Source organism: Monodelphis domestica, chromosome 4, assembly GCF_027887165.1.
Source record: "Monodelphis domestica isolate mMonDom1 chromosome 4, mMonDom1.pri, whole genome shotgun sequence".
NCBI classification, from domain to species: Eukaryota; Metazoa; Chordata; class Mammalia; order Didelphimorphia; family Didelphidae; genus Monodelphis; species Monodelphis domestica.
Window position 1 is genome coordinate 437,198,899 of NC_077230.1, and position 13,329 is coordinate 437,212,227.

At 44.8% G+C, this 13,329-nt stretch overlaps 1 protein-coding gene across 3 annotated transcripts in view; it reads left to right on the forward strand.

Moving 5' to 3' along the window:
• Positions 1-6,123: 6,123 nt before the first annotated feature.
• The window catches only part of LOC130453985 (testis-specific H1 histone-like), a 29,318-nt gene continuing 22,112 nt past the window's right edge, over positions 6,124-13,329 (forward strand). The window contains exons 1-5 of one of the 3 annotated variants that reach the window (XM_056796519.1): positions 6,124-6,444; positions 6,538-6,711; positions 6,845-6,872; positions 6,955-7,371; positions 7,458-8,495. In XM_056796519.1, coding sequence (XP_056652497.1) covers positions 6,688-6,711; positions 6,845-6,872; positions 6,955-7,371; positions 7,458-8,074 — 1,086 coding nt within the window. In that variant the 5' untranslated portion in view covers positions 6,124-6,444; positions 6,538-6,687 and the 3' untranslated portion in view covers positions 8,075-8,495. Of the gene's footprint in view, positions 6,712-6,844; positions 6,873-6,954; positions 7,372-7,457; positions 8,496-13,329 lie in introns of those variants that run through there. The other 2 variants (XM_056796518.1, XM_056796520.1) reach the window with 2 other exon arrangements.

The window sequence follows — 13,329 nt, forward strand, 5'->3', positions numbered from 1 at the left end:
GAACCAAGCCTAAGAAGAAAGCCCTTGGGAGCCTTCTCTTCTGAGAACATTGGTTTTGTCAAAGGGATTGAATGTTCTAGGCCTCTAAATTTGTTTTTTTTTTCATATTAGGTAAAGGAATGGGAATCTCTAGCCATGTGAGATTCAAAAGGTTGGGAGAGAACTCCAGTGTTCCCAGTGTTTGCAGCCAGCTCAACAATGATACCCTAGGGAGCAAGGGGTGATCTTCAAGAAGGACCTTCTGGGTGAGAGCATTGGAGCAGAATATTCTATTTCTCAGCTGATCCACAAAAGGCAGGTAGTAGTCATGATTTCTGGCAGAGATGGGGAAAATGGATATAATTGAAAGGGACAAATAGGGTAACTATATTATGTTGGGGGATTGTGACAGAGGCTGGCACTAGAGAAAACGTGCCAAGCTGAAGAGTATGTGAAATGGATCACCTTGATGGGGGAGGGACCCCAGGAGTGGAAATCCGAAGGAGGAGAAGACTCTGGCTGAGAGAGCAGTCAGTGAGGCCCTCAGTTGGGAGAGGGGGATTAAGACTTTCTCCTCAGGGTTACCCACTTTTCCTGCTGGTGACTGGAAATCTTTCCCCCCAACACTTCCCAATTGAAGAGACTTTCTGAAGAGAAAACCTGAGCACACTTTACCTCAGCTCCTGTTGCCCGGGGGTGAGTCAACCTGACTTTCTCTCAGGGGGCTCAGGCTGCCAAGGCCTGAGTTTCCCCCAGACTCAAGGAGGGAGGGGAAAGGGTTTAGCTAGAGACAGGGACCTCCTTCTCCCTACTCTCCTTTTCCCTTTCTTCCCTGCCTGTTATTTCTTTTCTTTACCTGATTGAGTTAACATTAAAAGTTATCTGTTCCCCAAGCTGAGTGTGAGTGAACGGATCAAGGGGAGACCTTTTGGTCTTGAGTAGTGGAGGGGGGACAAGAGGGACAAGAGCGAACTGGGGAGAGAAGATTTAGCTAAAGAGGGAAGGCAGAAGGGGGAAAATCTTCAAATGCCCTCTCCTCTCTCTGAGGCAACCTGTTACATCTCCTGTCTCCCCTTGTACCCTGCTTTGTGGAAGGGGGTCCTTCTCTCTTTCCCCCTCTCCATACCAAAAGTTCAAACCTCCTTTGGGGTACAAAAGCTTCCCTCTTTTATCTTTTTTAAATACAGATGGCACCCTGGATTTAAAAGAACCCCATTTATTAAAGAAAAAAGCTTTAGTGACTAATTGTCATCAATTGTCAGTTGTGAAGTTGTTGTCAATTACAAGTCCTGAGGCTATCAGCCTGTAAAGGGTGAATCCCAAATAATAAAATACCCAAGTCAACTGCCAAATTTTATGGTGATTTAATTGATATAGTAGAGAAGATTTTAAGAAGAATGAGGAAAGAAGGGGTTAATACTGGGCAGGAAGATAGGAGGTCTAGAAAGTAAGGGTTTGAGTGAGAAGGAGGAAAGAATCAGCTTGACCTCCAAAGAGGCTTAGCTAAGATGCCCGAACCTGAAATAAGCTCCTGGGCAAACTGACCATCCAATACTCCAAGATGTTGGAACATTTAGCATGCTGCCAGCCAGAGTTGTCTCTCCAGGGAAAGAGAAAGAGGCAGAAACTGACTTGCCTTATATGGACATTTTTACATCACTTTTCTGCATCTCATCTGTACCAATGAGGACTTAGTTTGACTTACGGCCCAGAGGTCTGTCCTTTTTTTGCACATGTCTGTTGAAGGCCATCTCCTCAGATAATTAAATCTTGAGTTTGATGCAGACCTTTCAAAATCTTGTTAAACTGAGTAGGGTGGAGAATGTGGGTTTTCCAAGACCTGATTCTGTTATTCCAAGCATCTCCATTGTTATTGATCAGGAAGTAGCTAAATCAGATCTTCTGAAGAATGGTCTTAAAGATAAGGAGGAAGTAGGGGGGGGGGGAGAGAGAGAGAGAGAGAGAGAGAGAGAGAGAGAGAGAGAGAGAGAGAGAGAGAGAGAGAGAGAGAGAGAGAGAGAGAGAGAGAGAGAGAGAGAGAGAGAGATTCCTAGAGCAGAGTGAAGATCCAGGAGAAAATTCATGGGGCCTCCTTCTGTTTTTATTGCAGGGTGTAAGTGGGTAGCACTTGCAAGCACGTAGCAATCACAATACAAAGCATAGATAATTCAGATTGGATGGCGAGGTGAAGGTGACACCTTTATGGGCGTGTACATATCACCCCGCGCTTTCGACTCCGAGCCAAAATGTTCACGAGTTTGTCTTAGGCAACAGCCATGTGGCCGGGTCAAGATTCCACTCACAAATATCAGAGTATTACCTTGTGTCTGAAGACACCTTAATCATACAATCATTTAAATTTCATCGATGTGAATATGCTTGGAATGCTACATGAAGTTGTTATTAAACTGTGTATTCCTTCCAATCATCTTAAGGAAGGTTCTACATTCCATCATTTTGTGGCCCTTCTTCTCACAGAAGTGGCAGGTTACTGATTTATTTGTGAATTCCCGCAAAGGGGCTAGGGTCTCTCCCTTATTTTTCAATTGTCTCTTTAACATTTCAATTTCTTTCTTTAAATCTTCCACTAAAGTATTGCCTTCCTCAGGTCTTTTTACACGACCTTTATAAACATAGGTTGCTACTCTCCTCAACTCTTCAAGGTCCATAGAGTCCCAATTAGGACAGCTAGTTATAAAGTAGTCTTTTACCACTGAACAACAATTCTCAACGAATTGCCTATGTATTTGTCTAATGTCTCTTTCTCTGGATAAATCAAGGTCCATATATGTATTCCCTACGTCAATAAGTCTGTCCATAAACTGGGAGGGTGTTTCATCAATATATTGTCGGGTTCTTTCAAATTTTGACCATTTTTCAGGTCTATCAGAGCAAGCTCTCATGACTGTCAGTAAAGCTTCTCTGGCCTGGTTTAGTTTTGTGTGATCTAGTTCAACATTGGGGTTCCAATGTGGATCTTCAGTTGGCCATTAATGTCCTTTTTTACTTTGTTTTTGATTAGCCAGAGAAATGATATTATTTTTCTCTCTCTTTGTCAAAAATGCTTCTAATAAATTCTCAACATCCATCCAAGTGGGGTCAAAAGTTCTGAATATGTTCTCTAATTTTTTTATCATTAATATTGGTTCTTCCTCAAATGATGGCATATCTTCCTTCAATTTATTTAAGTCCTCAGGGCTAAAAGGTGTATGATGTCTTACAGATACCAAGTTTCCATTCTTATTAAAAGTGGGTACTTCCCTTAAAGGAAATAACCTATGTGAATTATTTGGTACTCCTGTTTCTAGGCTTCTACCTCCATTCTCAGTGGGGTAAGTAGGAGAAATAGAAGAGTTGGGCACATTGAGGGAGAGGATTTGTTGTTGTCCCATAGTGCCAGAAAGATCAGAGGTAGGAAGGATCTGAGAATTGAATTGAGCAGGGTAGGAAGGAGGAGCCAAGGGAGAAGTGTGAAAGGATACAGAGGTATTAGGATTGGAGGAATCAGTAAGGTGTGAAGTGGAGGCATTAGGATCAAAAGTATGGGTAGGGTATGAACTTAAAGTGGATTGTGTAGAGTTGGAAGCATGGGTGGGGTGTGTACTTAGAATTGAGGGGTTGGAAGCATGGGTGGGGTGTGTACTTAGAGTTGAGGGGTGAGGTCAGAAGCATGAGCAGTGGGAGTAGTGAGTTGGTTAGAAGTAGGGTTTTCTGAGGCTGGTGTGGCAGGGGGAGGGGTGGGTTGGTCAAGAGCAGTGGGTGGGGTGTGTACTTAGAGTTGAGGGGTGAGGTCAGAAGCATGAGTAGTGGGAGGAGTGAGTTGGTTAGAAGTAGGGTTTTCTGAGGTCGGTGGGGCAGGGGAGGGGTGGTTTGATTAGATGTAGGGTTTTCTGGGGCTGATGGGGCAGGGGGAGGGGTGGGTTGGTCAAGAGCAGAGGGTTCTAAGGTAGAGGTAGCAGGAGGTGCAGTGGGTTGGCTAGGAGGGTTAATGTCCAGAGCAAGTTGGGACAGAGATTTTGATAATGTTCTTAACTCTCTTTTAATGTTTCTTATGAAAGCTACAATCTCTCCCTGACTTTCCTCTATAAGCTCAAGCCGAGTATTTAGTTCTGCATTTTGTTGAGTAGTAGAAGGAACATTCGGTTGGTTTGACTGAGAAGTGGGTTTTTTAAGGAAATACACTGTTACAGCTATAACAATCAAAATCCCAAGGAGGAGTACTTTGTCGATTATATTTTGCCATAAGTCCCATGGTATGAGAAATTTCAGAGAGACAAAGAATGCGAATTTTACAAGCTTGGTCATAGAGCTGAATAGCCAGTTGTTAAGTATGTTGTGAACTGCCTGTAACCACATATTTCTAAAGTAAACACGTGGGAAGCAGGACAAGGCCAAAAGCTTTCCCAGGTTTTTCTGGTCCTAATTTAGGCAGTTGCTAGCCAGGACCTTAGGACCCTGTTGCTAAGATCTAAAATAGCTTAATTTAAGGAGAATCAAAAAGGTTTTTTACTCACCTGTTCTTGCAGCTGTATTTTTGAAGCCAAGTTAAAAAAGAAAACAAAACTGACTGATAGAGCAAGTAATAAAGCAAAGAGATAAAGGAAAAAGATTTCACAGAAATTTTTTGAGGGTTTTCTCACCAACCTCGTGGTCAGCCATAAACTGTAATGATTAAAATAGTGGAAGACATAAATTGTTGTAGATATAAGAGTGGGTGAGTAAATTGAGTAAATTGTGACCGCAGAAAATATGGTTTCAAGACAGTGTCTTGTTTTAAAATCAAATATATAAGGTGGTCACCAGGGAAATATTCCCAATTATGAAATATACCCAAGTCAACTGGGTTTTATAGAGATTTTAATTCATCCAATGAGGAATTAAAGAAAGAGAGAAAAAGGAAATAAGATGAGAATAATAATAATAATAATAATAATAATAATATATATATATATATATATATATATATATATATATATATATAATAAAATAAAATGAGAAAAGGATAGGCTAGCCCAGGGCAGCTCTGGCCAACCCAGGCCTTAAGCCCTAAGAGAAAGATCAGTCAGTCCTTAATCACTCACCACAAGATTTGTTCAAGTAAGGATTCTAGTGACACCAGGCCAGCTTCATCTCAGCTGACTTCACCAGCTCAATCCTGAATCTGAATGTCTCTGAGCTCCTATTTAAAGGGAATTTTCTCCTATGTCACCTCCCCTAAGTTCTTCCATCTACCAAACACAGTAGATGTTTTTCAAAGGACAGACCATTCTTAGTTCACACCTAAGGCGGCTTAAATTTTTTTATTAAGTTCACACCAGAAAACTTCTGAGTAAGTTTCTCACCTCTTTGCTCCTTGTAAATTCACAACTTGCCTGACCTTTATAGGTACTTAGCACCCTTTTGTATTATATCCAAAAATAGGCATAGCTTAAGAACTTTTTGTCTTACTATAAGAATGGGTTTAAATACTTTTCATTGTTCAGCAAAGAGTTTACAACTTTATCTTCCCCTAAGGCCTGCTTAAGTATGGTGAAGTAGAGTTCTCACATTCCTGATCAAGTACCTTCACTGCCCAAATGAGGAATGGTCCCAATGGGGAACAGTCTTAACCCAACCTTATGAAGTAGGGTCTGGTAATTTTTTAAGGTTTGCAATCCTAACCTCATGAAGTAGGGTCTGAGAATTTTTAAGGTTCACACCCCTCTAGGGTGAGCCGAGGGTTCCGGGGCTCCAGATCCACTCTAAACCTCTCACTGTCCAGGACTAGTCAGGGAGAGTGAGGCCCAGAGCATGGAGATCATGCTGGGCCAAAGGCACCTCAGGGAGAGCAACAGCCTGTGGCCCGGCTCTCCAGGGTCCCTTTTTAGGGGGCCCTGGTGGCTCCTGGAGGTTCCCCTGAAAAGGCAAAGGGGGCCTGGGGAGGCTGCAACAGCCTCAAGCTACAGCCCTGCTCAAAGACTTCAGAGCTTTCCCCAGAGCCCCTGCCTAGAATGGGGGCTGCCTGTCCTTCCCTCTCCAGAGCTAGCTGAGCAGCGGGGGCCTTGGGCTTTGGCTCTGAGCTCTGCAGGAAAGGCCCCGGGGCGCCTCCTGAGATAGGCCCAAACTTTCGGGTGGCCGCCCCCCACCCCCTTTGTGGCCAGGGGCTGGAGAGGGTCTTCCTCCGGGGTGCTGCCCCCTTCTTCCTTGTCCTGCCTTGCATGGGACCCGGGGAATGCTGCCAGCTGGCCCCCCCTGACCCTCCTGACCCATGCATGAGGTCACAATGGGGGCCTCCTGGCTGTGTTACGCCTGAGAGGCTGCCCCTTCTTAGCTCAGCTGTCCCAGAGAGCCATAGCCAGTCTGCCCTCCCCGCAGAGAGTATCCTGGCCCTCCTCCAGCAGCCCCCTCCACCCCCACCCCAGAGCCCTGATCTTCAGGCGCACCGAGACTCCCTGAGCCCAATGAAACCCCAGAAACCCTCACCAGGTGGGGCCCCGGCCTGGGGGGCTGCAGGGATGCAGGGGAGCCCGCAGGGGCCGGCCAGCCCCCAGCTCCGGCCTGCTTCCTCCCTGCTCGCAGTTGTTCTGCCGGGAGAGCTCCACCTGCCGGAAGAGGAAGTGGAAGCGGAACTGTCCTTCCCGCTGTGCTTCCCCAAGCCTGGCCCGCTGCAGAGAGCCATGGCGGAGGGCAACTACCCGCCCCTACCCGCCCCTCGGGCCCCTCACGGCCATGTTTGAGAGCGACTTTGTCCAGGTGACCCCAGGCAGGCCGATGGGCCAGGCTGGGGAGGAGGGCTGGGAGGCGGCTGGGGGCCAGTGAGGGGGTGGCAGGGGGCCGTGGGGGGGGGCGGGGGCGGCCCGTGACCCCCACTCTTCCTCTCCCCCAGGACGAGAGCGCCCCGATGTCCGCAGCGGGTGAGAAAACCCTCCTCCTGCCTCCTGCCCCGGCGCCTCCGCCTGGCTCTGGGTTTGTGAGGCCCTTCTGGTCCCTCCACAGAGGCCCCCCCCAAACGGAAGGAGGTGGCCTTCCCGCCCCAGTACCCCGTCCCGAGGACCAAGGGGAGCCCAGGCTGGACCTGGGACAAAGGACTGCACTACCCCGGGCCGCTCTCCCAACTGATGGACCAGCGGACCGCCCCGGCCCTGCCGGAAGTGATGTCGGAAGTGATGTCGAGAGCGGAAGCCGCCCCCATGCCCTTCGGGTCCCAGCAGAAGCTCCCACTCAGGAGAGAAGAGGAGCGGAAGTGGGCGTGGCCCCGAGCGTGCGGGGGCGGGGGGCGGGGGCGGGCACAAGGGCCTGGAGGAGAGAGGGAGGGCTGGTCCTGGACACTCAGCAGGCCAGAGTGCGGTGGACCTAGATCAGAGCCCAGACTTTTCAGGAGGAGCACCCCGGGGAGCCTAGTGGAAGTGGAAGGTAAAGGACGCCCCCCTCCCCCCTGCTCCCCTGCTCTCTGGCTCGGGGCTCTTCCAGAGGCCTAACCCGGTCCCGAATCCCCCCAGGGCAGCCGAGAGTCACCATCCGGACTCTGTTCTCCACAATTTCCGGGTCTCACCTGTCTAAGGTACTAGGGAGGCTGGGACTGACTGTCAGGCCAGCTGGGCCCGGCCCAGAGGCCCGGCGTGACTCCTCCCCCCTGCCCTTGCCAGGCTGCCTCACCATTGGAGACTTCCTCTTCAGGGCCCTCCAGGCCACCCTCCCAAGAGCACCCCCAGGAGCCGGGCACTGCCAACAAGCTGCCGCTTCCCCAAGAGCAGCTGCAGCCCCAAGAGCTCCCCCAAGACCAGCTGCAGCCCCAAGAGCTCCCCCAAGACCAGCTGCAGCCCCAAGAGCTCCCCCAAGACCAGCTGCAGCCCCAAGAGGGGGCCCCCAAGACCAGCCACAGCCCCAAGAGCTCCCCCAAGAGCAGCTGGAGCCCCAAGAGGGCCCCCAAGAGAGGCGCCATTCCAAGGGGCACCACCATTCAAAACGGCACCGCCATTCAAAAGGGCACCGCCACTCAAAAAAGTGGCAGCTTCCCCAAGAGCAGCCACAGCCCCAAAAGCTCCCCCAAGAGCAGCCACACTCCCAAAGTCAGTGCGAATGCCAAAAGGCACAGGCAGCCGCGGCTCCGGGCTAAGGTGCGTGACTCCTCAGGGGAGCCCAGAACCGTAGCAGAATATATATTTAAAAAATTAGAGATCTGGGATGCCAGGCAGCACGGGTGGGTCCTCTGCCAGCCTCAGGAAGCCGCGTCGGCCTGGTCCCGGGTCGCCACAGAGCAGCCCAAGGACAAACCGAGGGACGGACTGGAGCCCACCGAGGCCTCACAGCCCTCCGCCAGTTTCAAAGCTCTGCGGAAGGCTATCTAGAAGCCACCGAACTGGCTCACCAGAGCATGGCAAAACTGCAAAAAGGTGGTCTGCACCTGTACCAGGGGCTCCAACTAATCCCCTGCCCAGGCCACCTAACTGCATTAGATTTTTTTTTTAATTTTTTAAAAATATATTTTATTTGATCATTTCCAAGCATTATTCATTAAAGACATACGCGTAAATCCACTGGGCATTAGATGTTTTCTTGATTTGGACCCATTTTCATGTTGATAGTATTTGCATTAGAGTGTTCATTTAGAGTCTCTCCTCTGTCATGTCCCCGCAGCCATTGTAGTCAGGCAGTTGCTATTCCTCAGTGTTTCCACTCCCACAGTTTGTCCTTTGCTTATGAATAGTGTTTTTTTCTCCTGGATCCCTGCAGATTGTTCAGGGACATTACACTGCCACTAATGGAGAAGTCCATTACGTTCGATTATACCACAGTGTGTTTGTCTCTGTGTACAATGTTCTCCTGGTTCTGCTCCTCTCGCTCTGCATCACTTCCTGGAGGTTGTTCCAGTCTCCATGGAACTCCTCCACTTTATTATTCCTTTTAGCACAATAGTACTCCATCACCAACATATACCACAGTTTGTTCAGCCATTCCCCAATTGAAGGGCATCCCCTCGTTTTTCAGTTTTTGGCCACCACAAAGAGCGCAGCTATGAATCTTCTTGTACAAGTCTTTGTGTCCATTATCTCTTTGGGGTACAGACCCAGCAGTGCTATGGCTGGATCAAAGGGTAGATATTCTTTTGTCGCCCTTTGGGCATAGTTCCAAATTGCCCTCCAGAATGGTTGGATCAGTTCACAACTCCACCAGCAATGCATTAATGTCCCTACTTTGCCACATCCCCTCCAGCATTCATTACTTTCCATAGCTGTCATGTTGGCCAATCTGCTAGGTGTGACGTGATACCTCAGAGTTGTTTTGATTTGCATCTCTCTGATTATAAGAGATGTAGAGCACTTCTTCATGTGCTTGTTAATAGTTTTGATTTCTTTATCTGAGAACTGCCTATCCATGTCCCTTGCCCATTTATCAATTGGAGAATGGCTTGGTTTTTTGTACAATTGATTTAGCTCTTTATAAATATGAGTAATTAAACCTTTGTCAGAGGTTTCTATGAAGATTTTTTCCCAATTTGTTGTTTCCCTTCTGATTTTAGTTACATTGGTTTTGTTTGTACAAAAGCTTTTTAGTTTGATGTAGTCAAAATTATTTATTTTACATTTTGTGATTCTTTCTATGTCTTGCTTGGTTTTCAAGCCTTTCCCCTCCCAAAGGTCTGACATGTATACTATTCTGTGTTTACCCAATTTACTTATGGTTTCCTTCTTTATGTTTAAGTCACTCACCCATTTTGAATTTATCTTGGTTTAGGGTGTGAGGTGTTGATCTATTCCTAGTCTCTCCCACACTGTCTTCCAATTTTCCCAGCAGTTTTTGTCGAATAGTGGATTTTTGTCCCAAAAGATGGGATCTTTGGGTTTATCGTATACTGTCTTGCTGAGATCACTTTCCCCCAGTCTATTCCACTGATCTTCCTTTCTGTTTCTTAGCCAGTACCAAATTGTTTTGATGACTGCTGCTTTGTAATATAGTTTAAGGTCAGGGACTGCAAGGCCCCCATCATATGTGTTTTTTTTTTCATTATTTCCCTGGAGATCCTTGATCTTTTGTTCTTCCAAATGAACTTTGTTATGGTTTTTTCTAAATCAGTGAAGAAGTATTTTGGTAGTTCAATGGGTATGGCACTAAATAGATAAATAAGTTTGGGTAGGATGGTCATTTTTATTATATTGGCTCGTCCTATCCATGAGCAGTTAATGTTTTTCCATTTGCTCAAGTCTAGTTTTAGTTGTGTGGCGAGTGTTTTGTAGTTGTGTTCATATAGTTCCTGTGTTTGTCTTGGGAGGTAGATTCCTAGGTATTTTATTTTGTCTAAGGTGATTTTGAATGGGATTTCTCTTTCTAGTTCTTGCTGCTGAGCTGTGTTGGAGATATATAGAAAAGCTGATGATTTATGTGGGTTTATTTTGTATCCTGCAACTTTGCTAAAGTTGTTGATTATTTCAATTAGCTTTTTGGTTGAATCTCTAGGATTCTTTAAGTAGACCATCATGTCATCCGCAAAGAGTGATAACTTGGTCTCCTCCTTGCTTATTTTGATGCCTTCATTTCCTTTATCTTCTCTAAATGCTACTGCTAGTGTTTCTAGTACAATGTCAAATAGTAGAGGTGATAATGGGCATCCTTGTTTCACTCCTGATCTTATTGGGAATGCATCTAGTTTATCCCCATTGCAGATGATATTAGCTGATGGTTTTAGATATATACTGTTTATTATTTTTAGGAATGACCCTTCTATTCCTATGCTTTCTAGTGTTTTTAATAGGAATGGGTGTTGTATTTTATCAAATGCTTTTTCTGCATCTATTGAGATAATCATGTGGTTCTTGCTAGTTTGCTTGTTGATGTGGTCAATTATGTGGATGGTTTTCCTAATGTTGAACCAGCCCTGCATCCCTGGTATGAATCCTACTTGATCATGGTGAATGATTCTTCTGATCACTTGCTGGAGTCTTTTTGCTAGTATCCTATTTAAGATTTTTGCATCTATATTCATTAGGGAGATTGGCCTATAGTTTTCTTTCTCTGTTTTTGACCTGCCTGGTTTTGGAATCAGTACCATGTTTCTGTCGTAAAAGGAGTTTGGTAGAACTCCCTCTTTGCTTACTATGTCAAATAGTTTGTATAGTATTGGGATTAACTGTTCTCTGAATGTTTGATAGAATTCACTGGTGAATCCATTAGGCCCTGGGGATTTTTTCTTAGGAAGTTCTTTGATGGCTTGTTGGATTTCAATTTCTGATATGGGATTATTTAAGAATTCTATTTCCTCTTCTGTTAGTCTAGGCAGTTTGTATTTTTGTATATATTCATCCATTTCTCCTAAATTGGTGTATTTATTGCCATATAATTGGGCAAAGTAATTTCTAATGATTGCCTTAATTTCATCTTCATCGGAGGTACTGCCCCCCTTTTCATCTTTGATGCTGTTAATTTGCTTTTCTTCCTTCCTTTTTTTAATTAGATTGACCAGTACTTTGTCTATTTTGTTTGTTTTTTCAAAGTACCAGCTTCTTGTCTTATTTATTAAATCAATAGTTCTATCACTTTCGATTTTATTAATTTCTCCCTTAATTTTTAGGATTTCTAGTTTGGTTTTCTGCTGGGGGTTTTTAATTTGATCACTTTTGAGTTTTTTCATTTGCATTTCCAATTGATTGATCTCTGCTCTCCCTTGTTTGTTAATATAAGCTTTCAGGGATATGAATTTACCTCTGATTACCCCTTTGGCTGCATCCCAAAAGGTTTGAAAGGATGTCTCGCCATTGTCATTTTCCTCGATGAAATTATTAATTGTTTCTATGATTTCTTCTTTAACTAAACAGTTTTGGAGTATCATATTGTTTAATTTCCAATTGGTTTTAGATTTGGTTTTCCATGTACCATTACTAATCATTATTTTTATTGCCTTGTGATCTGAGAAGGCTGCATTCATTATTTCTGCTTTTCTGCATTTGTGTGCTATGTTTCTGTGACCTAATGTATGGTCAATTTTTGTGAATGTGCCATGTGGTGCTGAGAAGAAGGTGTATTCCTTTTTATCCCTATTTATTTTTCTCCATATGTCTATTAATTCTGATTTTTCTAAGATTTCATTCACTTTTACCTCTTTCTTATTTATTTTTTGATTTGATTTATCTAAATTTGATAATGGTTGGTTTAAGTCTCCCACTAATATGGTTTTACTGTCTATTTCTTCCTTCAATTCTCCTAGTTTCTCCATTAGAAATTTGGGTGCTATATTATTTGGTGCATACATGTTGGTTAATGATATTTCCTCATTGTCTAAAGTCCCTTTTACCAAAATATAATTACCTTCTCTATCCCTTTTGATCAGGTCTATTTTTGCTTTGGCTTTATCAGATATCATGATTACCACTCCTGCCTTCTTTCTGTCAGTTGAGGCCCAGAAGGTCTTACTCCATCCTTTAATTCTGACCTTGTGGGTGTCAACCTGCCTCATATGTGTTTCTTGAAGACAACATATGGTAGGGTTTTGGATTCTAATCCATTCTGCTATTCGTCTACGTTTTATGGGTGAGTTCATCCCATTCACGTTCAAAGTTATGATTGTCATTTGTGGACTCCCTGGCATTTTGATAGCCTTCCCTAATTCTAACCTTTTCTTCTTCGGCTCTACCTTTTAGTCCAGTGATTTACTTTCAATCAGTCCCCCTTGTCCCCTCCCTTGATGTTTCCCTTTTTAGTCCCTCCCTTTTTGTTCCCTCCCCCTCCCCCCTCTCTTTCCCTCCCTTTTTGTTTACCCTCTCCCCCTCTCCCCCTTGGTTTTCCCTTCTCCCTACCCTTGTTGGGTAAGATAGAATTCAAGATCCCAATGGATCTGGATGTTTTTCCCTCTCAGAGTTGATTTCCCTGAGATTAAGGTTTAAGTAAAAAACCCCTCTCTTCCTCTCCTTCTTATAGGAGTTTTCTTCCCCTCCCCTTCCCATGTGAATCTTTGTGTGAGAAAGATTATTCTATTTGGTCTTTCTTTACCCCCTATTTATACATTACATTTTCCCCACATATTAGTATACATAGATTGATAGAAATGTAGTCCTTAAAGAAGAGAGTTTGAGTAAAAGAAGAAGATAACATTTTTCCCCCTTTCATTAATATTTACCTTTTCAAGTATTCCTTGCTCTTTGATTTTCGGTATCAAACTTTCCACAGAGCTCTGGTCTTTTCTTTGCAAAAAGTTGGAAATCTTCTATTTTGTTGAATGCCCATACTTTCCCTTGGAAGTATGTAGTCAGTTTTGCTGGGTAGCTGATTCTTGGTTGGAGACCCAGCTCTCTTGCCTTTCTGAAGATCATGTTCCATGCCTTACGATCATTCAGAGTAGAACTTGCAAGGTCTTGTGTGACCCTGATTGGCATTCCTTTA